Source organism: Aptenodytes forsteri, unplaced genomic scaffold, assembly GCF_000699145.1.
Source record: "Aptenodytes forsteri isolate BGI_AS27 unplaced genomic scaffold, ASM69914v1 Scaffold402, whole genome shotgun sequence".
Classification (NCBI taxonomy): domain Eukaryota; kingdom Metazoa; phylum Chordata; class Aves; order Sphenisciformes; family Spheniscidae; genus Aptenodytes; species Aptenodytes forsteri.
The window spans coordinates 68,459-96,406 of record NW_008795144.1 but is presented as its reverse complement, the minus strand read 5'-3'; the positions used below and the strand labels follow the sequence as shown (position 1 = coordinate 96,406).

At 38.0% G+C, this 27,948-nt stretch overlaps 1 protein-coding gene across 1 annotated transcript in view; it reads right to left on the bottom strand.

Annotated features, from left to right (window-relative positions):
* FBN2 (fibrillin 2) overlaps positions 1-27,948 on the bottom strand; it is a 205,879-nt gene that overhangs the window by 110,803 nt on the left and 67,128 nt on the right. Inside the window, exons 10-14 of the mRNA XM_019471859.1 lie at positions 19,150-19,275; positions 8,601-8,726; positions 6,451-6,603; positions 5,446-5,679; positions 4,449-4,586 (exon numbers count right to left, since the gene is read on the bottom strand). Of these exons, the coding sequence (XP_019327404.1) occupies positions 4,449-4,586; positions 5,446-5,679; positions 6,451-6,603; positions 8,601-8,726; positions 19,150-19,275 (777 nt within the window). The remainder of the gene's footprint in view (positions 1-4,448; positions 4,587-5,445; positions 5,680-6,450; positions 6,604-8,600; positions 8,727-19,149; positions 19,276-27,948) is intronic.

Here is a 27,948-nt window from a genome sequence, read left to right as displayed (position 1 = left end):
CACTGCCCCCTGGCCAACTCCCCCCAGTTTATGTACTGAGCATGACATCATATGATATGGAATATCCCTTTGGCCAGTTTGGGTCAGCTGTCCTGGCTGTGCCCCCTCCCAGCTTCTCGCTGGCAGGGCATGAGAAGCTGAAAAGTCCTTGACTAGTGTAAGCACTGCTTAGCAACAACTAAAACATCCGTGTGTCATCAACATTATTCTCATCCTAAATCCAAAACACAGCACTATATCAGCTACTGAGAAGAAAATTTACTGTATCCCAGCCGAAACCAGGACAAAGAATTTTCTTTAACTCAATACAAAAATCCCTAATGATTTCTGGGTTCTTAATTTATTGCCTGGGGAGTAGGCAGCCAGAGAGATAGAGCAGTGTGGAAGCAGTGTTCATTTATATACCATTAACTTTACCCCATGCAGTGAAATGTAACTGTTCCCAATACCCCAAGACTGTTCTTTCAGTCATGAGAGGAGTATCCAAGTTAGATTCAAGCAAGCCTTTAATTTCATTTAATATGTATCAGTACACACAGAAATTCCATGCAGTTAAGTTCCTGCCTACATTTCCAAGACAACTTTCTGTGTGATTTATAGCAACTACCATTCACAAATCACCAATTCAGTGTGGCACTTAAGATACTCTGGCTTACAATTAGAAAATAACAGTGAAACAAAGCTGTGTTATCTAAGATAAATATTCGTAAAGTCTACTCTCTCATGAAAAGTCTTCTGAATACAAGCAGCTACTCAAAAGGCAAACCACTGAAGAGTCAAAATAATTAGTAATGACTGATTTGTTTCACACAGAAAAAAATAGGCAACACTTAAACTTGCTGGAAGCCAGTATTGGGTTTTTTCCCCCACTTTCCATCTAGGACATTACTGTAGCTGGCACAGCATCTTCTGCTTTCGTTAAACCAGCTGAAATTTTTGAGTTGATCCCAGTGCATCCAAAATTGCCTCAATCTTCAGACTACTATTTCATGCTGAGATGTGCATTACAAAGTTGAGACTAAGTTCCCTAAGTGAACACACCTTTTTCCTGGGCACATAACTGTGTGTTAGAGAACTGAACAGGTCAACAATTTTTTTTTTCCATGCACCTATCAATCTAGTCTCACAGTTTTCAGGCACTTTAACCTCAAACTGAAAATCAGATACAACTTCACTGTTATCACAAGCCTGGAATGGAAGGTGAATGGCAAGGCTGGTGGCCTACAGGGTGACCCCACAGAAGAGAAAGGGACAGAATGCCAGCCAGCTTTTAAGAACATATTATATCTTTCTGTCAATCAATTTCAGTACCCAGACATGTAAATCTGATGGGCCTTTTAAACCACAGATGGTTGTCCTACTTCATTTCTTCATGCACGATTTCTTCAATGAGAATTATAAAATAAAAAAGTTTAAATTAAATCCATATAGCTTTACTTGCTGCAACCTAAGTATAAAGGAGCACAAAGATAGAGCAAATGAAGCATTTCACAATAGGCTCAACCAGAGTTTAAATCCTGTTCTGGACTAATCCCAAAAGCCACTCTCAGATGAAATTAGTACATTAATACCTGGTCATTTAGGCTGGGAAGCCAGAAAGGAGCCAAAGACACCATTTCTTTTGTGCCAGTGGTTATTGAAACTGGTGTTCACTAGCAGCAGAAGTCTAAAAGGTCACCCAAGCTCAGGTGAGGCCTTTGGTTTATCTGCTTACCTAAAATTTCCTAGTGTTATTAATTCCTAGCATTTAATCTGGCGTTACCTCTTGTTTAGGAGTTAACCTTACCACCTCTATGAAGATTTGCTTTGGTTTGACTCTATTTCCACAGTTCATTTTTTCCTAGAATCTTAACTTACATATACCACATTATCAATATATGCATTTGATTAATAATCAAATGCTTATAATAGTATCAAACCATACTAATTTTTACATCAGCGTTGCCATTTATCTTCCATGCTTTGCAAATTAAAAAAAGGGCTTTGTGAGTTTAAGAGCATTCAAATCTCATATGCCACAGTGAACCGCTACTTAATCACATGCCACCTTTATGCTATCTGCTGATATGAAGCACAAAGTAGCTCAGTCAAATTTGTCTTACCTTAATAGGAAATGATTTTAGGGACAGGTGACACTGTGCCTTTCCATGGTATGCAGGCTCATTTTTTACAGCTACGTGCTCTTTCAGTATATTTCTTCACATGGAATAATTCTTTATAAGCATGAGCAAGCATTTATCATAATCATGCTCTACCACGATGTTATTTATTGCCACTTTTTAATGATTTGAACACAGGCTGGTTGCCTCAAAAAGTACAGTTTAGAAAGGCCTTTCACTTTTTTCAGTTGCTAGCTCTGTAACAATGATATATTCAGATTTTTATCATTACTCATCTTTATTTCTTCATTTGAACTTAGAAAGCAAAAATAATAGAAATGTAATAAATATATTGTGTGTTGATAACAAACACCTGTGTGCTTCAGATGATATTTTCAACTTGCCCCCCAAGTAACAAAGAATATGAATACAAGCTGTGAACTAGATTTCATCATGAAATAGTAATTCAATATGCCAGCTTTCAGAAGATGCTCAGCACATTTCAAGACAGTTCCTCAAGAGTCAAGGTCCACCATAGTTAAAAATATTTAACTTTTCCAGCGATGCAAAATTTAGTGCTGGGAACAAAAGTGCCAGGGCTCTCCATACACTGTAAAGAAAGAATAGCCATGCAAGACAGATTTACAGTAAAACTCTCACTCCCTACTTACAATGCACTTATAGCTCCTGAGGCCCAAGGATGCAGCAAGAGACTAAGCCTCTTGAATTTCCCAGCCAGAGATCAGAGGTACAGAAAACTCTCACCCAAACAAAAAAAGCTGAAAAAGTTGGGTTTACTATATAATAGAGGACAACTTGGAAGAACAACTGTAACAGTCTTCAAGTTCACAAAAGTGCAAAGAGAAAGGTACCAAACTGCTTTCCTTACATACTGTGGATAAGACAAGAAACAATGAGCTGAAATTTTTTGCAAAATAGTGTTTAAATTAGATTAGACGTTCTGAAAACTTTCTAGAAGTTCAACTATTAGGTGGCATCTCCATCAGCTGACATTTCTTAAGAAGAGGGTGTACAAACAGTTGTCAGGAACAACGTAGCTATAACTGACCTCTCTGGTGCAAGAGAATGGCCTAGCTAAGGGGACTTGCAAACTTTCAGGTGCAGTATATCAAGTTGATTTGAGAAGGGAAAACAGAGAGGTTAAACATGGTAAGAAACAGGGACGTCAAAGGAAAAGTACTGTTCAACAGTTGTCACATTTCACTTTTCCTGAAGGCAAGGTGCCAAGCCAGGCAGGTCCTCATACGCGGTTGCAATTCAGCGGGAGGTGGAAAGATTTGCAACTCAGAGATGCAGTGTTCCCAGCTCAGCTTCTGGTTGATACCCACTCTGCTGCACGTATGCCAAAATCTGCCTGTACTATTCTCACTTGCATACCGTAAAATGAGTAGTCTTGGATTAGAAGGTTTTTTTAAGGATTCATGTAGCTGCAATTTCCTGCATTCCTTTGTTTCTGCATTTTCCTCTAATCCACAGGCATGCTAGAAATTGATTCTAAAAGCACAGTTTCAGTGAGAAAAGCCTATCGCTAACAAGCTCTTGTATAATACTATTCATTCACAGATCTCAAATCTCTTTATAAAGAATCAGTAAGCAAACGTCCAATCAGAAATATTTCCTATATATTTCCTATACATTTACTAAGCTGTATCCTGCATACAGGATTCTTCTCCACACAACTACCCCACAAGAACCCTCTAATTTTGTATTTTCCCTGAAATACCTGATGAGCCTTTGACACTGCAAGAGTGAAGTCCACAGTAACTGAATAAAAGTGCAGAATCCCAAATTCAGCTCGTTATAAAAAGTTAGCATTCAGTATTTTCATATGAAATGCAAATCTAACCAAAAGTTAATTAATGCATTTTTTTAATGATTTGATATCTTTAAAACTGTCATTCATCCTTACAAGTAGGTAAAACATAAATTCTACCCTTTGTTATCTTGAACATAACTCAAGACTAACTCCTGTAGCAAAAATGGAGCTATGTGAGCATAACAAAAGAGAACATGGAACAGAACTTACTTTACTGAATGTGAAGACAAAAATGTACAATACCGATCAAGTACAAGCATACTCAATACCAATATTTGAGATTAAAGATTTCTTTTTTTTTCAAGGAAACAGATAACTCTCATGAAGAATTTAAACTATTCTAGTGTAAGAAATGTCACGGTCTTTGCAGTCTCTTTCACAAGAGCAATATCATTAAAATTAGTATGTATGTGGGGAAAAAGAATATGCTTTTTAAAAAAAAAAACATATTTAAAGCAGGAAAATATTAGCATTTTAAAAGTGAATCATGGATTTTAGGAATGTGCACTTACCAATACAATCCCCATTTGCATCCTGCTTATATCCCATGTTGCACTCACATCGGTAACTAGAAAGGGTTGGTATACAACGTCCATTTAAACAAAGGTTGGGATGGTGCTTACAGATGTCTATGGTCTGATTAAGTATTGCTAATAAAAGAAACATAACATGAGACAAATATTCATATTTTCAAATAGAAGTAAATATGAAGATTATACTTGGCTTCAGAAAATATGTTATCAGGTGCATAAATATATCTGTGAAATCCAGTATTTTTTCCAAGCACTATCTATTGACACGACAGTAAACTCACAAAAACAAGTAGTTCTCAGAAACAAAAAACACATTAGACAAACAGTCTTAATGATGATTTACCATTTATGTGTATAGCCTGATGAGACTGTCAGCAATCTCATGAATAAACCACAATTTGGGTGAAAGTTGAAGCAGTCTGTTCCTGTATGTTTACTATTTTTGGTGTACCTGTCTTAATAATCCTCCTTGCATTTCATTAACTTTATGGTTCTGATCCTAGAGACATGCTTACACGTTAGAAGCAACTTTACATATATGAGACTTCCCTCTGAATATTATTCATCTTGGGCTTTCAGTCAAGGCAGTGTTCCTGCAGAATAGGTAAGTTTCACATTTGGAAGAACAAGGAAAGAGAACAGTTTATTTTAAACCCTGGTGGTTTTTTGAAAACACTTAGAAATCCGGAGTTTTGTTAGTGCTGACCAAGACAGATCAGCAGGGACAGCACAGGCTCAAGGACTCTATAACTGAAGTGAAGAAAAAAATCTCTACATCCGGACTCTTGTTAAAAAAAGGGCTCCTGAACTTCCTAATGTATCAACTGAGGTCTCTTAAATGTGCTTGAATACAAAGACATTTTTATTTGTTAAGAACCCTGTATCAGTTTCAGACTAAAAGCTAAGCAGAAAAAAAGGAAAAAATAGAAGGAATAAAAAAAAGAGAGACATAAGCCACAACAATGAAAGTACTTACTTAGCCCTGTAATTATTGGGCCATTTCCAGTGGGACTTTGACCACCTGTTCCTACCCCTGCTCCGCCTACACCTGGGGAGAAACCATTGCTTCCAGGGATTGGAATGAATCCTGCTCCTCCTGGGCCGTAGCCATTGCCATTGCCACCAGGAAGGAACCCGTTTCCTCCTGTCCCACCACCTCTGGAACCACCTCCAGCAGGAGCGCCATCCACACAAAGTCTGCGGTGTTCATCTATTAAACAGGAACGCAGAGAGAAGCATGAAGTAAATCAACCCTTCAGAGTCAGCTTATAAGGAAGATACAGATCTTTGTATGCTACAAAAACCAGAACACCAACTCCTTGTTTCTTGGATGTTAGTGTTCCCTCTCCCACTCCTAATCTCAGGCAGATCCCATGATTGAGACAGGTGTTATTTAAGGAAGGACACTAAAAATAATAAAAGGAAATACTGTAATTACAACTATTTCTTGAAACCTTTTTGTTGATGTGTTGCCAGTAGCACTGCAACTCCCTGGTCACTCAGAGATCTTGATACAGGTAAACTGAAAATACGTTTCACTAGGGATGTGGACTATTGTTCTGTGAGCAGAGTTGAAAGAATAAATGAAATACTGACGCATTTCTAGTTCAAAGTAACCCAAAATTTAATGGAACAAGAGAGCAGCTGTTCCTTTAAATCAAAATGAACTATGGATCCTCAGAGTCATTTCCTCTTTGAGCTTGACCACAAAATCCTTGCCATTTCCCAAGAACTATTTCCAAAGTCAACAAAAGGACCTTAAAGAAACTAGTCCCAAACAATCATGGACCAGAAAAAAATGGTTCACAGATGGTAACATCAGTATTAAAAACACAAGAATGAATAATAATGTAATTCCTGACTTTCTTTTTCCATTTAGCCTACATTTTAAAGCAGTTTAAAATATTCCAGTGACCTCCATCCCAACTAGAATGGACAGCATGAAGGAGAAAACAAACCAACCAACCAACAAGCCACTCACCAGATCCTCTGATAGGACACATCTCTGGAACAGACCCAATGGCCCAGCACCGGCCAGACTCACAGCAGCACTGCCTTTTGGTGAACCTACCGGGAAGCTCCTGTGCACAGCGGCCATTCACTATGTTGGAGAAACATGTACTTGCCCTCTGATCTGGAAGTTAATTTAAAAAGAAAACCAAAAATAGTAACATGAACTCTCAAAATTACTTTCCCTTATTCAATTCATGTAAGGACTAAAATGTTTAAAAAGTTGTATTAAAAAAAACAACAAAACAAATCCAAAAATACCCCAAATAACACCCAATAATTATCTGAGGTGATCAGCACCAACACATTCCACATTTGGTTAACTACAGGATCACATATTTGCAGCGACACTAGTCTTACATTAATCCAACATACAATCTTAAAGTCTGTCCAAGCTAACAGGAAATATGGATGACACAAAAGACAGAAAACAATACAAATTGAAACTAGACACAAATACATGAAAAGCCTACTATGGCAAAAATCGAGACATTTCATGTAAGAACTGCAACATCAGTAAATTCATTTAATGAATTTTTCCTTGGTGTAGATGTACCTGACTGAAGAAATGATATCCAGTCTGCTCTGCTCAGTAGACTGAATGTACAACAGTATTTTTAGTAGTGCCATGTGAAAACTACTCTATATAAATATGTCAATGTTTTATTATATTCTAGTTCCTTCAAGGACACATCCTAGATCTTTTATTGTCACACTCCTGAGTGCTGACTAGGAGAAAAGCTCAATGAATTTGGAAAGACATGGTACTAATTACAATAACTGAGTACATCCTGATATTTTGGTTAAAAGCAAATATTTATCTTAAACTGGGAAGACTAAAATAATCTGTATTAATAAGGATTACATTCTTCAATTTTCTCCTAAGTAAAGGAGAAGTTATACTTCTAGAGTATACAAATTATACTCCAATAGTATAAACATTTGAGAGCACAAGAACTTTCAGACACATGTTCATTTAAGGGAAGCAGACTCTGTGACATAAGGACCTGCCTTAGAGGACTAGGGCATGTGATTTGTGTGCAATTGGTTTTGGGAGCTGACTTTAGAAACCGGATTTTAAAACATGCCAAAATCCATAGAAATTTTGATCATATTGGAAATCATAGGTTCCCAGTATTCCTGAGGCTAGCCACAATATATCTGAAGTCTGGCACTCCTCAGATGAACCTGGATAACAAAAGCTGGCTACATTGTGCAAAAAATTATCCATGTGAAATAACTTGTAGGTCTTGTGTTGCTACTGGCTTACATCATTTATCTGTAATTCAGAAATCCCTTCAGAATTCCCATCCCTTCCCCAACATGAGAACAAAGTGCTTTGATATGTCTGAAATTAGAAGAACCACATGAGATCTAGAAAAGACATTATTATTAGCAATTGTTAATGTTTTTTACACATGGCATGCAATATTTTTAGTTAATTCATCAGAATGGTTTATACCATATATTTGACACATGCAGCTGTATAAAAGAAATTACCACACGTGAAAATAAGCATACATCTTTTTCATAATATAGAAACAGGTTTTAAATAAATTGTCCTGCAAAAGCTGCAATAGTGTGTTCCAGCCAAATTAGTGGCACCTCAGCATACACTACTTAATGCCTTCTGAGTTTATATATATGTGCCTTATATTGGTCTCTAAACATTAAATTAACCTATGTGAGATGGAATTTGAAATACCAAGTAAGGATAAATGTTTGCTCCTTTAGAACCAAAGTGAGCTTAGCTTTTGGTTTCATCAGATGCAGATTAGAGAAACATAATTAACATTCCCTATGTTTGCCTAGACAACAGAGAGTATTAATCGCTTTTTTCCTAAGAAGATCCAGGTCTCAGGCAGGAGTTCTCAGGCTACAATACAGTCAACACAGTGATCTACTATCTACATAAAGATGGTTGTAGTGGCAATCATCATCACAGGAGGATGTTATGAATTTCAAGTAGCTGGATCAGAGATACTAGTAAGTTAGCATATAGTGAAGTCCTGGGGCCACGGGCAAGTGCTAGATGGTTGGGACAGAAATTCTGCTGCTGCTGTGTATAAATTGCCTTAATAACCTTGAGACCTCTAAAAGCCTACAGGGTGGAATACCTACCAATACAGCGGGAGCCATCCGTGGATGTGACATAACCCCGTGGGCAGATGCAGAAATAACTTCCCACGGTGTTAGAGCATTCACCACCTTCACAGATTCCTGGGATGACACTGCATTCATCAATGTCTACCCAAAGAGGAAAGGACATAGGATAATTAGCAGAGCACTGGAACATGGTATTAAAAAGAGGGAAAGAGAGCTTTTCTGAAATGAAGTTGTTATTCAACTCAGATTGAATAACATATTGCTGGTGTTTGCATACTGCAAATAGTTTTGTTTGCCATCTAATGGAGGCTTTCTTTATACATTCAAGGGGTGCACCACTTCAAGTCACAGAGTATGTGAGAGCAGTCTGGAATTTCCTCTAAATGACACACACTGAGTGCCACCTCTAGGAAGCACACAACAGCTACAATGCAATACCAAAATACATATCCTGTTTTTGAACTGAAGGCAGGAGAATGGTACAGCAGCCAAGCATGACAGCTCTGAGCTTCTATGACCACAGAAATATTGCTTACCAGATCTGACTGCTTTCTGGCCTTCTAATACTCCAACTGTAAGCAAGAATTTTGGCCACGCTCTTCAAATGCAACCAAATGTTGCATTTTTACTTCTTTTCAGGTATTTTTAATCCATTCAAATGTTTCTGCTAACTAAAAACAGTGGTCTCATCTGAACACTGAAACAATTTTGTATGTAAATACATATAAAGTGAGATGTCATCAAGCTGATGAATGAGCTGCTGTACGTAACAAGGGGCTGCTAGGGCACTTGGCACCAGGACTGAGAACACCGTGTGCTGACCCAGCACAAACTAGAAGCGAAATGAGGAGCTGAGACAATGAGAAGCAATAGGAGGAAGCAGTCTGACTGTATTGTTAGAGATGTGAAGCACAGCAGAGCAAACTGGAATGGAAGAAATACAAGCGGGAAGAACAGCATGAGAGTAAAGGCTATGTCATGACGATTTATACAAACGAGCCATTTTAAGTAACCATTCTACAACTGTGACAATCTTTAGACATATGAATATTTTTAGAGTAATTTTAGTAACCTAATTTTGCTTTTAAGTGACCTCTGTACATTTAGCTTTTCGACTGGCATTCCGTGAATGTGAACTGTGGCCCAGGTTTAACATGGGAGGCATTCGGAGAAAACATGGGAAAAGGTGGGCCAACTTTCTAACTAGCTTGAGATGAGTTATGTTTTCCAGTTGGAATGATATGATACCACGGGTTTCGCATGGCTTGATACCAAAAGTAGTCATAGGTACAAGACTTTGGCTTAACTTGTTTGTAAAAATCTGGATGCAGTATTAATTTAAATTAGCTTTCATACTGCGAAACAAAAATAAAAAAAAAAAAAAATCAGCCTTTTGAACCCAGACTGCCTCATGTCAAATAATGCAGGAGAAGCATCAGAAAGAGCGTATGACCGAAATTATCTTGTGATGACACTGTGAAGGTCTTCACGTTCCTTGTAAGAAAGCGTTGGGACCCCACAGACCATTCCTTGCACTTTTACACAGACCTATCATTTCCTTGGACCCGTCACTCTAGAAATTCTCTTGAGATGAATGACTACTTGAGAAATAAACTTTAGCAGGTGTTATTTCTTAGGAGGCCGTTATGTGGTGAATACTTTGCTCCCTCCCTTGCTACATTCTCCACACTGAAAACTCAAGAAAAGGAAGAGTGTCAAAAAGATGTGGCGTGCACAGGGACTATATTAAAAAGGTAACTCCTCACTGTGGGAAGGTCCACCCATGAAGAAGTCCCTTTAGGTATGAATCTACGGAGGACATTCAAGTACTGAGAGGAAAATTAAGTTTTGCCACAAGGCTACTGAGAATGTGAAAACTGTTCTTTGTAAAGTGGAGGTATGAATAAAACAATCCCTCTCTCACTGGCATGTCATTTGGAGTGTCATTGTAGAAAAGACAATTTCTCTTACAGGTAACATATCTTCAAACTTCCTAACTAGTCCATACATATAAGCATCCTGTGGCCTTTGTTGTTTGTTTTGCACTATGAAGCAGAATCAGAGGAAGTGAAAATTTTGTCTTTTTAATAAGGTTATTTAAGCATTTCATAGGATACAAAAAGTTTAAATTTCACATTAAAATATTTATGAAATGATGACAACTATTCCCCTCATTTTGTCTGCTTAAGTATGTACAAAAGAAAGTGTCGTTTTTCCTAAAACAAAACACTCCTAAGAAATAATGCTTTCACTTCAGACTTCATAGTTACCCACTGCAGAGATTCCAGAATTCCAAATGATGGTATAAATCAAAACCAAATAATTCCCCAGGAAATCTCTGAAATCTTGCATTAATTTACTATATTAAAGACAACATATATAATGTGGTGAACTGCTTACCATCTGATTTAATCCAATGAAATGAAACCATGTGTGTAAATCAAAACAGAACCAGAACCAGCTGCATGCTTTGTTGAGATCTTTCATGCAGTACAGGTTTTTCACAACCCGTAAGTCTTTTAAACATGAATACTGTCTTCTGTATACACACACAGTCTGAAACATCACGTCAGAAAGACAGGTAAGAAAATTGCACAAAATGAGGACTCTACAGGAGGAGGTTTTTTTGGAAAGTGACACCTTCCCGATGGCAGAGCCACTGGATGCTCATACAAGAAAGCTCCCTCATTTTACCATCCCTTGAAGTACACCTTTGATCTCAAGGAGATACTACACTACCTTTTTCCATCACTACTCTAGTGGTTTAAAAAATAAATTCCAAGACTAATTAGAAAGTTCAGAGGCACCCAAACTTTGATAAAGATCTCACCACCATGGTGATCACAATTTACCAGCATGCAAATACTGTCTGAAGATGCAAATGCTGTACACACAAACAGGATGGTACAAAGCTGGTAGCAACTGCCACCAGTGATACATAAGCACGTTAAATTTAAGATTCCCTGTGCTAAGAACTAGTTACATAGCATTTTCAAAATATCTGTTTTATTCAGTCACTCTCTTGGAGAGTGGGTCTTAAATCTTATAGGTTTCATCGCATTTATTTCGGGGGGGGGGGGGGGGTTGGAAAAGGGAAATACAACAGCAGCTACTATACCTAAGAAAAAAGAAACACAAGAAAAATGAATCTATAAAAATCTGAGCACTAAAACCAGCAGGCACTTCAAAACTGAAAGTTTCCCCTTCATTTTCACTCTGGCACAGGTACCTGCTACTTTAAAGGCAGTCATCTTAATTACAAGAACACAACACCTGATCTACCAAAGGAAACCAAATTCCAAACTAGTTGGTCGTACCATACAAAGCCCACTGAGGTAATGAGTAGGTGGAGTTTATAGCGCAGGCAAGTGAAAGACATAGGACGGAAGTAGTTAGCCACTTCTGCAAAGCTGCAGGACGTAGACCATCCTTCTCACCTGGCTACATGCACAGGAGTTTAACACTGTCTAGGGCTCTTGTCCAAGAATGACAGGGAGCTGGGAAGGGAGGAAGCACCTTCCTGAAATCTGGGCAGTGACCAGAGTGGAAAGAAGACTCCACAGTCTTCTCCATGTGGAGAGAAAAACGTTTTTTAACCAATTAACACAGAGAACCCTTGTGGAAGAATAATTTTCTTACTTACTGGAGCAGTACCAAGTCAACAGATTTTTTATTTCACTAGTTTTTGAGCTAAATCTCTGTCTCTCCTTCCCCCTCCCTGGTTCTTGCATGTGCAATTCTTTCAACACGATCTCTGTTACCTCTGACTGGAAATTCTGAGACTTTACCTCAGGAAGAGCTATTTTGAGGATGGCTGATTGAAAAAGTTACTCAATTTCCTCCCTTCCCCCCTCCAAAATACATAAATTAATGGTCTCAGGGAAAATGCTCCAAAGATAGTACGAGGAGATGCTGTCTTAAGGGTGAAAAAGACTGGTGGCGTGAATGGCTGCGGTTCCAACGTTGCACACAAGATGAGAAAGCCAGTCTCAATGTGAGAACCAATTTAAATGTGTGACATAAACTTTGCAGGTGTGAGTATTAATAGGTCAGCTTCTGCCAAAAAACCCCAGCCTGGCTACCTGTCATCCAGAATTCATGACTTTTACTGCTACAGTAAGCAGGATTTTATGAATAACTGAATTAAAAGTACCAGAAAAGGGGCTCTCAACTGTTGAGCTCTGAAAAAGGGTTCCCTGAAAATAGTTTTAGTCTAGTAATACCTGGTAGTATCAAATCTGAATTACACACAGTATAATGAAATTACACATTAAAGCAGGAAAACCAGAAATAGAACTATTTCTTTTAAAAGGTTCTTTGCGTTTTGGTGCCACTTTTTAAAAAAAAAAGGAGTTAGCCTGTATCATATAGTCCTAGCCCTTTGATGTCAATAGTAACAGCAACTTTTTGAAAAAGCATCAGAGGCATCCTACCTCCTACAGCACCTTTGACTGTAAAGGGTGTCATAACTAACTATATTTAGTCAAGGAGTATGATGTACTTTCGATTTGAGAAGGGTAGGTGGAACACATTTATTAGATCCTTGAAGTACTAATAAGTAGTAGTCCACCTCTTATGTAAACCAGCAAGCACAACCGAAAACTTATTTCTCCTCTCAATTTATCTATATACAATCCACCTCTGAACAACCCATAGATGTAAGTTCCATTAATTCTGGAAGACAACATCCTAAAAACAAACAGAATTACACTCCTAAAAAGACAATGAAAACTCAATATATTGTAGATCAAAACTTTTAGGCCAAAAAAGAGAAGGGTTTGGGATTTTCTTTTGTTTAGTTAAGACATCACACTAGTGCTCTGGATATCTGGAATTTGATACAACACCTGTAATGTCCTTTTCCAAATTTTTTCAGCTCTGTGCCCACTCCTTGAATCCTTCCATGACTTGCCCAGTAGTGGAAGGAGTTGTCCTGACTACTGTGGAAAGTCTATAAATCAGGAATATAGGAAAGCTTATAAATAAAATCAGTAATGTTGAACCCTGAGCTGGATTCCTTTTAAAGGTCATATTTTCCCAAATAGCCTAAGCTACCTAGTTACTTTTCTACATGAGGGCATACACACAGAGTTAACACATACAAGTTGTTCTGATGTGCTTTGGAAATCCTTTAAACCCTCTTTACTGATATACAATTGCCATTAATTTCTGAAAGGTCTGTGTCAGTAAACCGTAATCTGAGGCTCAAAATAAATCCAATAAGCCAAACGTGCCTTCTTACAGATTTTTTTAAAAAAAGAAATAAGGGAATATAATGCAAGCAAATAGCCTAGCAAAGCAATGTTTATTGCTTAGCATAGTTCTAGCAAAACCCATCATGGCACAAAAAGCACAACATGAGCATTCCTACTTATTCTAACGATAGCTATTGTTTCCAGGAGGAACAACAGGAGAAAAAACCCTAACCCACGAAATACATCTGGATGTTTAAGGGCAAAGAATATAGCAGGGGATCTCAAATCCCTCCTTCTTAAATAGAAGACTTGCTGTTAAATAAAGAAGGTCTGAGTAGTTAGTGTAAGATTCCAGCCTCTGCCTCTGAACACTGAAGCCCTGCCTGGTTACTGACTCCAACTTGGATTTTGCCCTTTGTAGCCAGCAAGTAGTATTTGATCTGGTTTTCCATACTTAAAGAAGGGAAAGGAGTGAGCAGAATACTCCATACTACATCACTTCCATATAATGTTTTAAATAAAAAACTTCACTAAAACAATGCAGTTTCTATTAAATAATTTCTCTTTACACAGGCTGTAACTCATAGGAGACCAATTCCTTATATCCTTCCCAATGGCCCAATACATATATAAAAATGATGTAACTTCACTCAAATGACCAGTACCGCCAACTGAAAGTGTAATTGTTTGAAGGACTGGCTATAGTTTTATCTTATAAATCTCACACTGAGAGATTATGAACTCTCAAAGCCTTTATTAAAAAAAAAAAAAAAGCCTGAACTCATAGGAGACCAATTCCTTATATCCTTCCCAATGGCCCAATACATATATAAAAATGATGTAACTTCACTCAAATGACCAGTACCGCCAACTGAAAGTGTAATTGTTTGAAGGACTGGCTATAGTTTTATCTTATAAATCTCACACTGAGAGATTATGAACTCTCAAAGCCTTTATTAAAAAAAAAAAAAAAGCCTGAATAAAGCCATGGCTTGGCTTTCATTCTGTGCTCCATTCTTAGAATAATGTAAGCATGCTATTACACTGGTATAATTTTGGTATTACCACCTTGACTGTGAAGCATGGGGAAATGGATAAGTAACAGTTTCATTATGTTTTTTTTTCCCAGAAAAAATGGTACAAACTGGGCACTGTGGGTTGTTATCTGCACAATTCCCTGTGGGGTATTATGTGACTAGGGAAGCTAATGGGGAAGCGTGATCAGGGACTAATTAGTACCTAACTTCTGCCGCAGACAGAAGTGGCAGGGGCTTAGAAGAAACAAAGCCAGAGCATATGACCTGTTCTGCAGTAGGCTGCCAACAAAGCTGGAAATGAAAACCCATTGATTACTAAACTATGAAATAACAGCAAATATTTCAGACTGCAGATGATATTTCACTTCTATTATGCACGGTCCCAAAAGCATCACAAATTTTTAAGCAGATATATGTTAGAAATACATTCTCCTTTTCCTGTGGATACTATCAGGGAGAACTGTTGAATAACATTTTTAACAATTAAGGCAGAGCTTTAGATAGGTTAAAGAAGTAGAATACAAAGAGTGCTTTAATTACTGTTTTCAGAAGAAAGGAAACTTAGCACTGAGTAAGTTCTCCTTTTGGCATCAAAGCTGGAGTACAGATGCCAGGCAGAAACATAACATACACAAAATGACCTGCATTTTTTGGATCTCTGTGAAAACATCTATTTGATGTATTTTAACTGCATCCTTGCTGAGAGGAGGTATCAGGTCTCCTTCACATGAAGCTCTTCTAGGGTTAACAGCAGTAAAGCATAAGCACTGCCATGAACAGATTACAGACATCATCAGAACAAGGACTTAATTTATTGAACTGAGACAGTAGTCCATCATAACAGATATCCAAATGCTGTCTTTGCTCTGATGATGTATTTATCACATTAGAAATGCCTTTTTTCAGGACTAACACCTCAACAGCCAGCTTGGGTAAAAGCACTATTGCCCTACTCCTGCTGTACAAGTCTCATGGAATAACAATAAATACACCATGACTGAGAGAATCAAAAAAACAAGTGTACTTCTAATGAACAAGGGTAAGTAACTATTCATCAAAAAATGTAAAAGTTACTCTCTAACATTCAAGTAATCATTGCATTTAATACTATAAAAAGTTCTAAACAGTCTCAAGCTGAAAGAGTCCCACCAAAATAAACAGATGTAATTCAAAGAATACCGATTTGAGTAAAAGCCTTCCAATGAAATGTGTTGCAACTGACAACACAAATCCAAGATTAATAACAACAAAGCATACATTTCCAATCTATACATTGCCTACACAATCAAATACACTACATGTTTGTTTAGCAATTACAGCTGGTTTTGCTTCAGCTTTGAAATGATGAGTTGATTATACTTCTAATATTTTCAAATCCACTCTTTCAAGTGAGGCATCACAGTCACATTTTGGAAAACATTCAACATTTGCAAATTTTTTTTCTGATAGTTGTTTATGTTTAACGGCATAATTACAGGAAAATGTTTCCGAATTTTGTGTACTTTATGTTGCAATGCCCAGTAAACTTAAGCTTGAATTCTACTAAAAGATAAACTGTATTGCTAGAATTTTTCAAAATCATGATAACTGTACTTATTGTTTGATATCCCACGTAACACAAAATGATGGCAAAAATAGCCAGTTATGCAAAGACAATTGCAAACGGTAGGTGCTTATTCATTTCCTAAATGTTGTGTAACCACTGCAGAAGTACATTGCTTAGAAGCTAATGACAGGATTGAGATACTAACAAAATTAATCATGTCAGTTATATGTCAGATTTCAGGTGGGTATAAGTAGCTGTTAAGTTCACTGTGCCTGTGCTCTGAGCTGGTAGGACACAAGTTAGCTCTGGTGCACAAGTTATATATCCACATCAGTATGGCACCATGTAGGACCTGATAGTGGTGCCAGACATTGTTATATAAACTTAGTCATAAACTAAGTTGCATGTAATTGTTAATGATATCTGCCAATTTACCTTTACAAATGATTACAGTCCATTATCAGAAAAAAGCAAGTAGCATTGGATTATTGCTATACATCTTCATACTTTGTGTTCTGATTCACCTATTACTAATGCCCCTGCACCCCTCGCCACTACTACTCAATAAGGAAATAAAAAGGAAGTTACAATTTTAAGAGCCAGTGATCGAGTGGCAGGCAATTCCAACAGCAGCTGGGGTTTTTGCAGTTAGCAATGAATGGAAAGGGATGCGTCATCTTTTGGGCTTCTTTCCACACAGGTGGAGAGGAAAAAGAAGCCCAGTAAATGCTCACAAGCTGATAAGCATGATGTCCGTTTCTAAAAACAGCAGGAGCGGTGGATGCATGATCCGAGTTACCTCCTTTCCACTTTTTCCAACATGGGCAAGCCCAAAGGAGGGGTCTTCTGAAGGGAAAACAAAGCACCCTGCCCTCTTCCTTTTCTTCCAATTTCAATTCTCCTTTCTATATGCTGATGCCTCATTGAGGGCCTACAAATCTCTTGTATCCTACCCAGCCACTCCTTCCTGTTTGCCTCCCTGGCAAGAAAAATCCCACTACCTCTTGCCCATGGTTACATTCCCATTCTGCCTCCCAGAAAAAATGAAAGATTTTACTAGGATGTGCTGCCCACTTTATGCTTAGCCCTGTTCCTCACAGGTTGCCATGCAGCACAGGGTAGATGATTTGCCTTGGATTTAATTCTCCCAAGGGAAGTGGCTGTGATTACAAATTTCCCCTTCAGTCATCTTGTTTTGTACGATTCTTCACTCCACTTGGTGCCTTCTGGTTTCTCCCTTGATCCTGCAGAAGGCTGTGGAGATGGTGCCATGCTGTTCTGTTGCTCTACAGCTCCTCTACTGTTCTACTGTCTTCAAGGTACAGAGAGACTCTTTTTCCCAGTATCTCAGCAAGGCTCCTGGTGTTCCCTTACTTCTAAAATTGTTCAAATGGACCTGCTTTCCCTGTGAATGTGATTGCTCCCTGCAGAGCCCTAAACCTCTGTGCATATGCTGGATACCTATCAGCACACTCTTGTATATGGTTAGGTAGATATACACACGTGCATGCACAGACACATATGCAATCTGCTTCTATTTCTCCTCAACCATGGTAAGAAAAGCTCTATTTCTATGGTTGCAGCTCTATTTCTTGCAAAGTGCTTCTTGGAAGGTTGTAACAAGCTATAGCCAAGTTTCCCCTAGAAAAACTCATGACAGGAGTATCATTGTGTACTGAGCAGAAATTGAAACTAGTCAACATAAAAAAACAGAAAAGGGTGGAGGCCAGACCAGAGAAAAATACCTTTGGAAATTTTTTTTACTTACTCTTTGGTATTACTTGCAATAACACCAGATGCAACATTTTCACTTATAAAATGTGATTTTCAAACAGATTGTATTACTTAATTTTTCTGTGAATTCTGTATTGTATGCAAAACTAAGGAAAACTCTGAGACGACTTCCAAAATTGGCTACAAACCATGTATTTGTTTGTAACTGAATACTGAGTATAATGTGATTTGATAACATACTTAAATTGCCACCTAACCACAAGCCAAAGCCTTGAACAAGCAGTCGTCTTATCTGTGTAACTTGAATGTGAAGGTACCCACTGGTTGGGATGAAGTTTGAGAGTTCTGACTTCTTTCAAAGGCATGGCAAATTCACTCAAATCAGTGAAGTCTTCATCAAACCCACAAAAACTCAGCCATTTTCTCCTGCATTCCTTTAAACTATACAGAATTGCTGCTCTTAATTATATCAACATGTTTACTGAATAAACATGGTCTATGTTTATTAAACTACGCTTATTAAACATGGTCTATTTCATTTTTCATCTAAAAAAGAACAACTTTTCCTATGTATTTTTTACTTACACAGGCTCTTCAACACAAACTGCACATAGCAGTAATCTCTTACATCCATCACCAAAACTGCCACATTTGCTTTTCACACTGTAGTCAGCAGGCTGAAAATACCTACCTGTACTAGAACATTTTGGACATTTTTGAGAAAACAAACAAAATCCTAATTACTCAGTTGCAGTTATATGCTGCTCACAGATGCATTCTTTATCGATAGTTCTAAATTTTGAAACAGGATGAACACTGTCTTCACCCACATGAGTCAGACAGAAAAAAACATCTAATGCAAAATACGAACAGCAAAGTAGAAACAGACAATGCTGTGAAGAAAAAACAAAAAGCACAGTACAATGATGTTATATCTTATGTCTGTTCAGATCAGACACTGCAACTATTCAGAACCTTTTCTTTCATGACTAAAGTGCTCTAATGCTTTACTTAACCACCTTTTAGGTATGTTCTCTGACAACATCACTTACCATCACATTTTTGAGTTGCCTCATTCTGTTTGTGACCAGCAGGACACTTGCACTCATACGAACCTACTGTATTAATACAGTTTCCTCCTTGGCAGACTCCAGGGATAGCCTGGCATTCATCAACATCTACCAAAGACAAAAAAGAAGGATTACTTGACATAAGATACAAAATTTCATCATGGCTTTTGCTGATATACACAGAGCTCTGAAATTATTCTTAAAAATAACCACAGCAAACCCCAGCACATTTCTCCACTTCAGCACCAATATAAGATATGGCAATAACAGCAGTAACGTGACTCAGACCTTCATGTGTGTTGTATTTGACTCCATATAAGCTCAAAATGTACATGTATTGACTTACGACTTACATAGCTTTAAATATTTAAGAAGTGTACTTAAGTCAAATCTGTACAACTTACTGTTGGTATCCCATGCCCTCAGATTGTTCCTTATATATGAATATTACAAAACGCAGATTTTTATTTTGAAAGGATCTCTACCTGTACAGATGGACTATCCTCCTGTCCACCTTAACTAAATATGATAATTCTTGCAGGATATTCTTTCTAGACAGAAGTCAAACTACACAAGTCAATAAAAAATAGGTGCTATTCAGCCAGGATAAGCTGTATGACAAATTATCTGAATAACTTTTTTTACTGAAGTAATAAATAGGACTGGAATTTCACAGATTTCTTTAGGCCGGACTGTCAATGTTAAATAAATGCTGTCAGAAAATATATTGCCATTTTTGCTTTATATCTTACTTTCAGTAATTTCCTGTTGTATTTTAGCATGTGCTATTTCCAGTTCAAATCGTGTTGGCTTTTTTGTTCCCCACTCTGATTTGTTTATACATAAAATGTCCTGTATTTCTGTAGGTTTTTATACAAAACTATCACATGACTCAATGTGTAAGTGCAAATGGGCAGTGAAAGTCATACCAAGGATCATAGAGGCCCCTATGAAATAACCAGTGCTAAAGCAGACAGAAATTCTTTGTACACAAGGAAAGGGAGAACAGGCTCTAGATTAGTGCATGATGTACATATTTTATGTGGGTATTTAGCTTTTCAGTAGCTCTTTTTAAAAGTTCAATTGATCTATAGCTATCAGAGAGTTCAGAATTAAGCAACCGTACTAATTCCTTCACAAAAAAATTTCACATGCATCCAAATGTTCATAGAGGAGAGAAGGCTTGGAAGTTTTGTTCCAAAACCTGCAGAAGCTCTTCGGTGAGATTTCAGGTAATATTTCTTGCCAAACACTTTGCTCTTTCACAAAAGAGGCAAAAATCAACTGATTTTGTTAGTTCTCCACACTGTGAAATAGAAATAAAGTGTCCTTTGCAGGTTGTAGAAAAGGGAGCTACATGGTTTCCAAAGTTTCTTCTGTGCAGAGGTCAATTTCATACTATTTTCTCTTCCTGGATTACAATTGTATGGAATTCAATAAAGCAATACACTGCCTATTTTAAAAAAACACAATTTTTTATGTCACTCCTTTCTTCATTATGACTAAAATACCTATTTAAGATTACTATATTTTTAAAGCATTTAGGAAAAATTTTTTTCATCTTTTTTCCCCCCTACTTTTCATTAGTGCCAAATAAACAAAGAATTTTAACCATTACCCTATTTTCCATTTTCAGTCAGTTTTCCTGTTAGCCTGCATGCATTACTAAATGAAGCAGCTGGCAAACTTTATTTAAGATGCATAAGAAAGCATCTCTTTCCTCTTCACATTCATGTTCATTTTCTTTCTCTCTACCTTTTCCCTTGCCACTATGAATGTAGAGAACAGCGAGATACAGATGAGGTAGGACAAACATACTAATAGTAGAATACAGTACTCCTTTTCAGTAGGATGTTCATTATCTTGAAGCCCTTACAAGACACTGAAATTCCACCTGATTTTGTGGATTATATTACTTCCTTTTTGTTACTCCTGGTGTTTGTGCTATAGATAAAAGCTATGATATATGCCTTGTCCATTCACCCACTTTTTCATTTAAGCAGGTATAATTGCTCATAGTCAAGGAAGAAGGCTTTTTTTTTTTAACCACTGGGCCTGGTTTTAAGTACATTTGCTGGAGAAGTTTGCATTTAGTTCCTGAATCTGTGCCGATTTAGTCAGCGCAGTACCGTGTCCAAATACAACAGTTAGATTGTAAATGGATTAAGGACTTTATCAGAGGCATAAACTTTCTGCAAGCATTTTTCTTCTAAATAACTAGTGCTTGGTGCAATCTAGTTTACCTGGAAAGCAAACTTTTCGTCTCTGAAGTATTCTTAGGAATTTGGACATGATTTAGCAACATCTAGACAGAAGATGGGTTCCATCATTTATTCACACCCAGCCCACCCAGTAGCTCCCTTCTGAGTACAACTAATACGGTGTTTGTCTTTTGACCCTTGGGCCTCAAAATGCATTCATCAGACGCAATATGCCTGGGCCTTGTGTCATTTATTAATGCTTACTTAAATTAAGCCAACTGTGTCAGCAGATCAGTGGTTAAAAATAACCACTGCCTATCTTTCACAGTTTTGTAAGTCAAGATGTCGAGTAATAGTAAATTAATGGCAGTAGCAGCCGTAAATGAATACTTTCCAGAAACAGAAAAGGTATCACTGAAGCCTTGAAGTGAACAAAATTTTAAGATCTATTGATTCTGTTCATTTCTTTCAATAGCAATCCTATGGTTTTAGAAGGACAAATAAATGTCAAGCCCTGCTGAAGTCTGAAAAGCTGATCCCAAATATGCAACACAATGCAGCGCCTGTCCAGTGAAGAAAACACAAATGGTATCACTATGAAAGGTGAGATCCTGCAAATCTTTGAATCACATGCACTACCTTGCTTTTCTGTGCTAATATCAATCTTAATTTTTGAGGGCTTATATGTTAACTATTCTAAGTCATATTTAAATGTAAAGAGAATAAGTATATTCAACTTCAATGTTAGCTTAAAAACATATATACACACTACAAGCCTGATGATTTTTTGGTCAGTATCACCTTTTGATGAAAAACCAAATTTGTTTTATTATTTTATTTAGTATTTTAATGTATCATTAGTGTTTTGGAACTGAGAAAAGTCAGAAAGGACAAAAGTATTTTCTTAAAAGGGCATATTTTATGAATTGCTTCCTAAATGCCATTTTAAGATATAAGAATATTTTTTCTGAAAATACAACAAATTTGAAATGAAGCATATTTTTATTTAGTTTTTTATGTCTTTAAAAGTCAGACTAAGTCACACAGGAGTTTTAGCATCATTAATTATCCATTTACTCACGCTTTTGAACCCAACCACATTAACACAATAAACTTTTTGCCATAAACAGAAAATTAGATGAATAGCTCTTTAGATACAGTTCTGTATACAGAGGTTTGATATGCTACAGATTAGGTAGAATGTTTCCATGTGTTCATAGGCTTGATAATATCTGGCAAGTGAAAAAAGATTCTTCGCTTTTGCAGAGTTTTCTCTGCAAAACGCCTGCGGGATTTGCACAGCTAACTTTAACCATGTACCTTTGAAAACACAGCTGAAAATTCAGCTCCCCTTTCTGATGAGTTGACTGTTTCTCAAAAAACTCTGAAGAACCAAAAAGCTCAGGAAAAATAAATCCTCTCAGATTTTATACAAAAATTTTGGAGAGTGCACTTCTTATTCACAATGCTAGTAATAACAATTACCCAAACACAAATTTTCTCTTGAATTCTACCTATAATATGTATGGGGAATTTTTTTCCAATGGATTTGGCATGTGGGAACTAAAAAGTAAACTGGTCGTCAATACAACATGAAACTGTTGGTTCTTCCTCTGCATCCTAGATAACAGAAATACTACGAATACAAACATACAACAGAAATAATACTAAGCTTTTTTTTTCCTGTTTTAATACTTATCTTCATGACAGCAGCACGGGATACCAGATGACACTGTTAATACTGTCAGTAAACCAGACACATTAATTCCAAACACTAGATTAACTAAAAATTATAATCTATCACTCTTCACTGTGAATTTGAACCTTCATCTGACTACTCTCTTTTGTCCAGTCCACATCAGTGCCTTTAATATTCAGTACAGTGTATTCCTACTATAGACAGATTTTTTGGGGTATTATCTCCTGTAATGGGTATATATAGTTAACAATGTCAGCAATGGTAGCAGGAAGAAGAACCTTCATATTTTCAAAGCTATTCAGCCAGGACTATTTTTCTCTCCTTAGTGCAAAAAATTAACTGTCTGAAGGGAAAGGGTGTAGCTGAGAAATGGACTGTTGAGGAATGCAGGGAGGAACTGAGAAAATGTCCAACATGGGATTTCTGCCATTATGCTATTCCTAAAGCCCTGTAGCAATGGCAATAAAGTACTTTCAAGTGGAACATCTAAGTTCCTCCTGCCTGAATTCTTGGGAAGAGGGATGTCTGAACAGCTACAATTCCTGCTTAAGCAATGACTGAATAGAAACTGTTGGGTTTTTTTGAGGAGGGGGGGGGGGGGGACAAAAACCCCAAACAATTTGAATTTTGACTGGGTTTGCTTCTCCAATTTTTTAAAAGCTGCTCATGGTAATAATGAAATAACAATACTACCATAATGTTCTATACAAGTACATTACTCAGAGAATATAATTAATCCTGAAAAGGTGCTAAAGAGCCATTTAAGATACACTAAGATTGCAACATGCACATCCTGTGAAGAGTAGGAGCAACTTCATACCTTGTCACACTCTGACATCTAACACATATTGAAATTATGACATATTTTCCAATAGTAAGGCTTGCACGTTCTGTTGATTGTGACTTGTTCATATCAACTCCCAAACTAGGCTATCAGCTGATGTAAGCATTCACTTCAAAAATGCCAAGCATTCAAACTATGGACTGAGTGAGTCTGGTCTAATCGATATGTTACAAAGATACAGTTTTACTGAATACCAAGGGGCTTTGTGTTCCTTTAATAAAAGTCTCTGTAAATCTGATGTCATCAGCAGAAAGCAAAACATTGAAAAGCATTAACCAGATCCCTGTATTTGTTTATGCCTATTCCTCAGAGTAAATATTTAATGCCAGTTTCATCTGACCTTTCTATTTCATGAAATGAAGCCTCCTTAGCTAGGAGTTACCACATTTGGAGAACAACTGTTTCCTGAATTGCTAATACTCCTCTCTTGCTAACATTTTTGTAGCACCCCCCCTAGACCTCCATCTTGTCCCCTTTATTTTCTTCTTCAGTTTCCCTCTGTGCAGTCATACCTACTACCATTATTGCAGCTTCTGTCTATGCACAACTCACAGATCCACCACCCTTTACTCCTACTTGGATTAAACTCTCCATTCACCTTTCTGTGCCAGGATGAGTTTGGCACAGAGTTGATTATATTTCCTTGCAGTATTGCAGTGTAATAGCAAGTACCTCAGTCCCAATTTGTCTGTTCAGCATACCCCTTGGCTCCCTGCTAGAGCTTCTACTTTAACTGACTGATGGAGGTTTTTTGACCCCTGTGAACAACACTGCTGTATTGCTTTTTTGTAAAATTTTCATACCTAGCTGTAGCAAAATCCTGCAGCTTATTTCTACAGACTATGTACCCTAATATGGAGTTTGGAAAGGTAAACAGTGCTTCACAGTGTCAAGTGCTAAATCCAGTCCCTTCCTCCAGTAGAGTGGTCTGATAATTCGGGACAGAGTAGACAACATGCTATCAACCTGCAAACACCACAGAACTTAGGTCAGTAGAAATTACCAGTATTCAGAGCTTAAAAGGGACTCTCTTGACTTTTGGAAGTAAAGGCAATGATTTTGTGGAACAAAGAAACTCTTCATCTCTCCTTTTCCACACAGAAAATCTAACTTTTCTTCACCTGTTTATGCTTTACCATCATCTTATAATATCACATGCTAACTCCTACTGACATAAATACAATCAGATCTTCCTATATAATAATAATACGCAAAAAATGTAGCAAAAATGATGGCTGTTTAAATTTCCTTTGTTCATCCATCACACAAAGTAAACTACCACCTTGTTTCTATGCTTCCCAGTGGAATTCAGCAATGATGTTAACTGCGTAACTTAAAAATATTTGCCACAGAGAATAAGCTGGCAGAAAAAGAAAATGCAGTATTGTGGGCATGGGTGCTAAAGAGCTTTACTGGACTCTCACATAATTTAAATGAAGCCCCAGAAGCTATGCCAGGATCAGTCTGGCAGAGAAGTTCTAAGAATTCATTATATCTGGCCAACGTGTTTGTCATACAAAGGAGTTTGACTTGGAGATTGTAACCAACGTACACGCCTTCAGTACACTGTTTCTGTTTATGACATTGTTATGAAAAGAATGTCTAAAACATACTAATCACTTCAAGATTAACAGTAAAACATAAGCTGTTATACGCTGACAGAGGCCTATTTCTGACATATAAGGAAAAGCGCAATCAAGTATTTCTCTTTAGTATAATTTGGATGCTTTAAGCAATGTAAGCGCAGAAAAACAGGAAAGCAAGTATTTGAAATGAAGAATAATGAAGGGATTTATTGTTGCTTAAAACTAAGTATTTTAAATAAAATAGATGCCTTTGCTAAGATAATGCTGTGAGGAGCTCCACAGAAGTGAATTTGAGCTAATAGTTTCAGTTGTAGTTTCAGGTCAACCATACCACTGTGTAAATGAAAACTGAAGGAAAAATCCAAAAAGATGTTTCATCAAGTTTTAATTTCTAAGAATTAAAAATCTTACATTGTCTTGATTTTCTCTCAATTTTTCAACTCAAGTTTATAGAGGACTTTTACCAAGAACTCTTATGGAGGAGACCTGAAGTAGAAATCCAGCCAAGCAATTGACTGTGTTAGATTTGTGCAATTTTAAGCCACTGAACTATGATGCAGTGCAGGGGAAAGCAGCACTAAAAATAATGCTGCAATACATGGGGCCATGGAGGAGACTGAAAGAGAAGGAATAGGGAAATAAAAGTGAGAAAAGGAGGACATTACCTAGCCTCTTTTGAAGCAGTAAAAGAGTAACTTTCCTGAAATCTTTTATAACACCATGAGCAACAGAAGCTGTCTGAATAGGGATGTTTTTCACAGAATCACAGACTGGTTGAGGTTGGAAGGGACCTCTGGAGGCCATCTGGTCTGACCACCCTGCTCCAGCAGGAACACCTAGAGCACGCTGCCAAGGATCACATCCAGACAGCTTCTGAATGTCTCCAAGGATGGAGATTTCACAACCATTCTGGGCAACCTGTGCCAGTGCTCCACCACCCTCACAGTAGGAAAATGTTTCCTGATGTTGAGGAGGATTTTCCTGTGCTTCAGTTCATGCCCACTGCCTCTTGTCCTGTCACTGGGCACCACTTAGAAAGAGCCTGGCTCTGTCCTCTTTGCACCCTCCCTCCAGGTATTTGTATATACCGATGAGATCCCCCTTGAGCCTTCTCTTCTCCAGGCTAAAGAGTCCCAGCTCACTCAGCCTTTCCTCAGAGGAGAGATGCTCCAGTCACTTCATCATCTTCATGGCCCTGCCTTGGAGCCTCTCCAGTAATTTCATCTCTCTCTTGTTCTGGGGAGCTCAGAACTCAACACAGCACTCCCAAGTGTGGCCTCACCAGAGCTAAGCAGAGGGGAAGGATCACCACCCTCCACCTGCTGGCAACACTTCTTCTTCCACAGTCCAGGATACCATTAGCTTTCTTTGCTGCAGGGGCACACTGCTGGCTTGTGTTCAACTTGGTTCCACCAGGACCCCCAGGTCCTTTTCTGCAACGTTGCTTTCAAGATCATCAGCACCCAGCAATACTGGTGCCTGGGGCTGTTCTTCGACTTTGCACTTCTCCTTGTTGAACTTCACGAGGTTCTTGTCAGCCCATTTCTCCAGCCTGTCGAGGTCCCTCTGGATGGCAGCGTGACCCTCTGGCGTCATCAGCCACTCCTCCCAGTTTGGTGTCATCTGCAAACTTGCCAAGGGTACACTCTGCCCCATCATCTAGCTCATTACTGAAGATGCTAAACGGGACTGGACCCTGTATCAACCCCTGGGGTACAGCCTAGTCACTGGCCTCCAACTAGACTTCACGCTGCTGATCACCACTCTCTAGGCCCGGCCAGCCAGCCAGCTTTCCATCCACCTCACCGTCTGCTCACCCAGCCCGTACATCAACAGCTTATGTGAGACAGTATAAAAGCTCTTTTTCTTAATTACCTAACAGAAATTCTTGCTAACACATACACACAAACAGATCCTGCTACTGTACACTTTTTGTTATTTTGTAAATAGGCAATTAAAGTAGAAAGTTCTCCAGCACTAGAGGGAATCACCTATATAAAAATTTAGAGCAGATCATTCCAGTCAACTTTATCACTTTGCTAAGGAGGATCTTAACTCTGTCACAGAGCTCTGCTTATGCATGCAACGCCAGCAGCATCCCAGCTGTGCTGTCTCACATGGATTTTGGAAGCCCTAAGATACGGATACACAGAGACAGAACCGTACATAGACACTTTGTGAAATCAGAAAACAAACAAACCAAAAAAAAACCAGTCACCCAAACTTAAACCTCTGTTTATCCCCAGACTGACTGGGGATTGATTGATCAAAAAGGATTCTGCTCTCTTTGTTAATGTATTCCGCTGCACAGATCATCATCAGAACTCAAAGAACTGTGTTGATTCACAGCAGCCGATTTCAGCCCAAACACTAACCTTCCTCTGCTCTGTTCATAGGTGTGACGCTCCGCGGGGCGGCGACCCCGACGGGGGGGCCGTGGGTCCCCCCGCG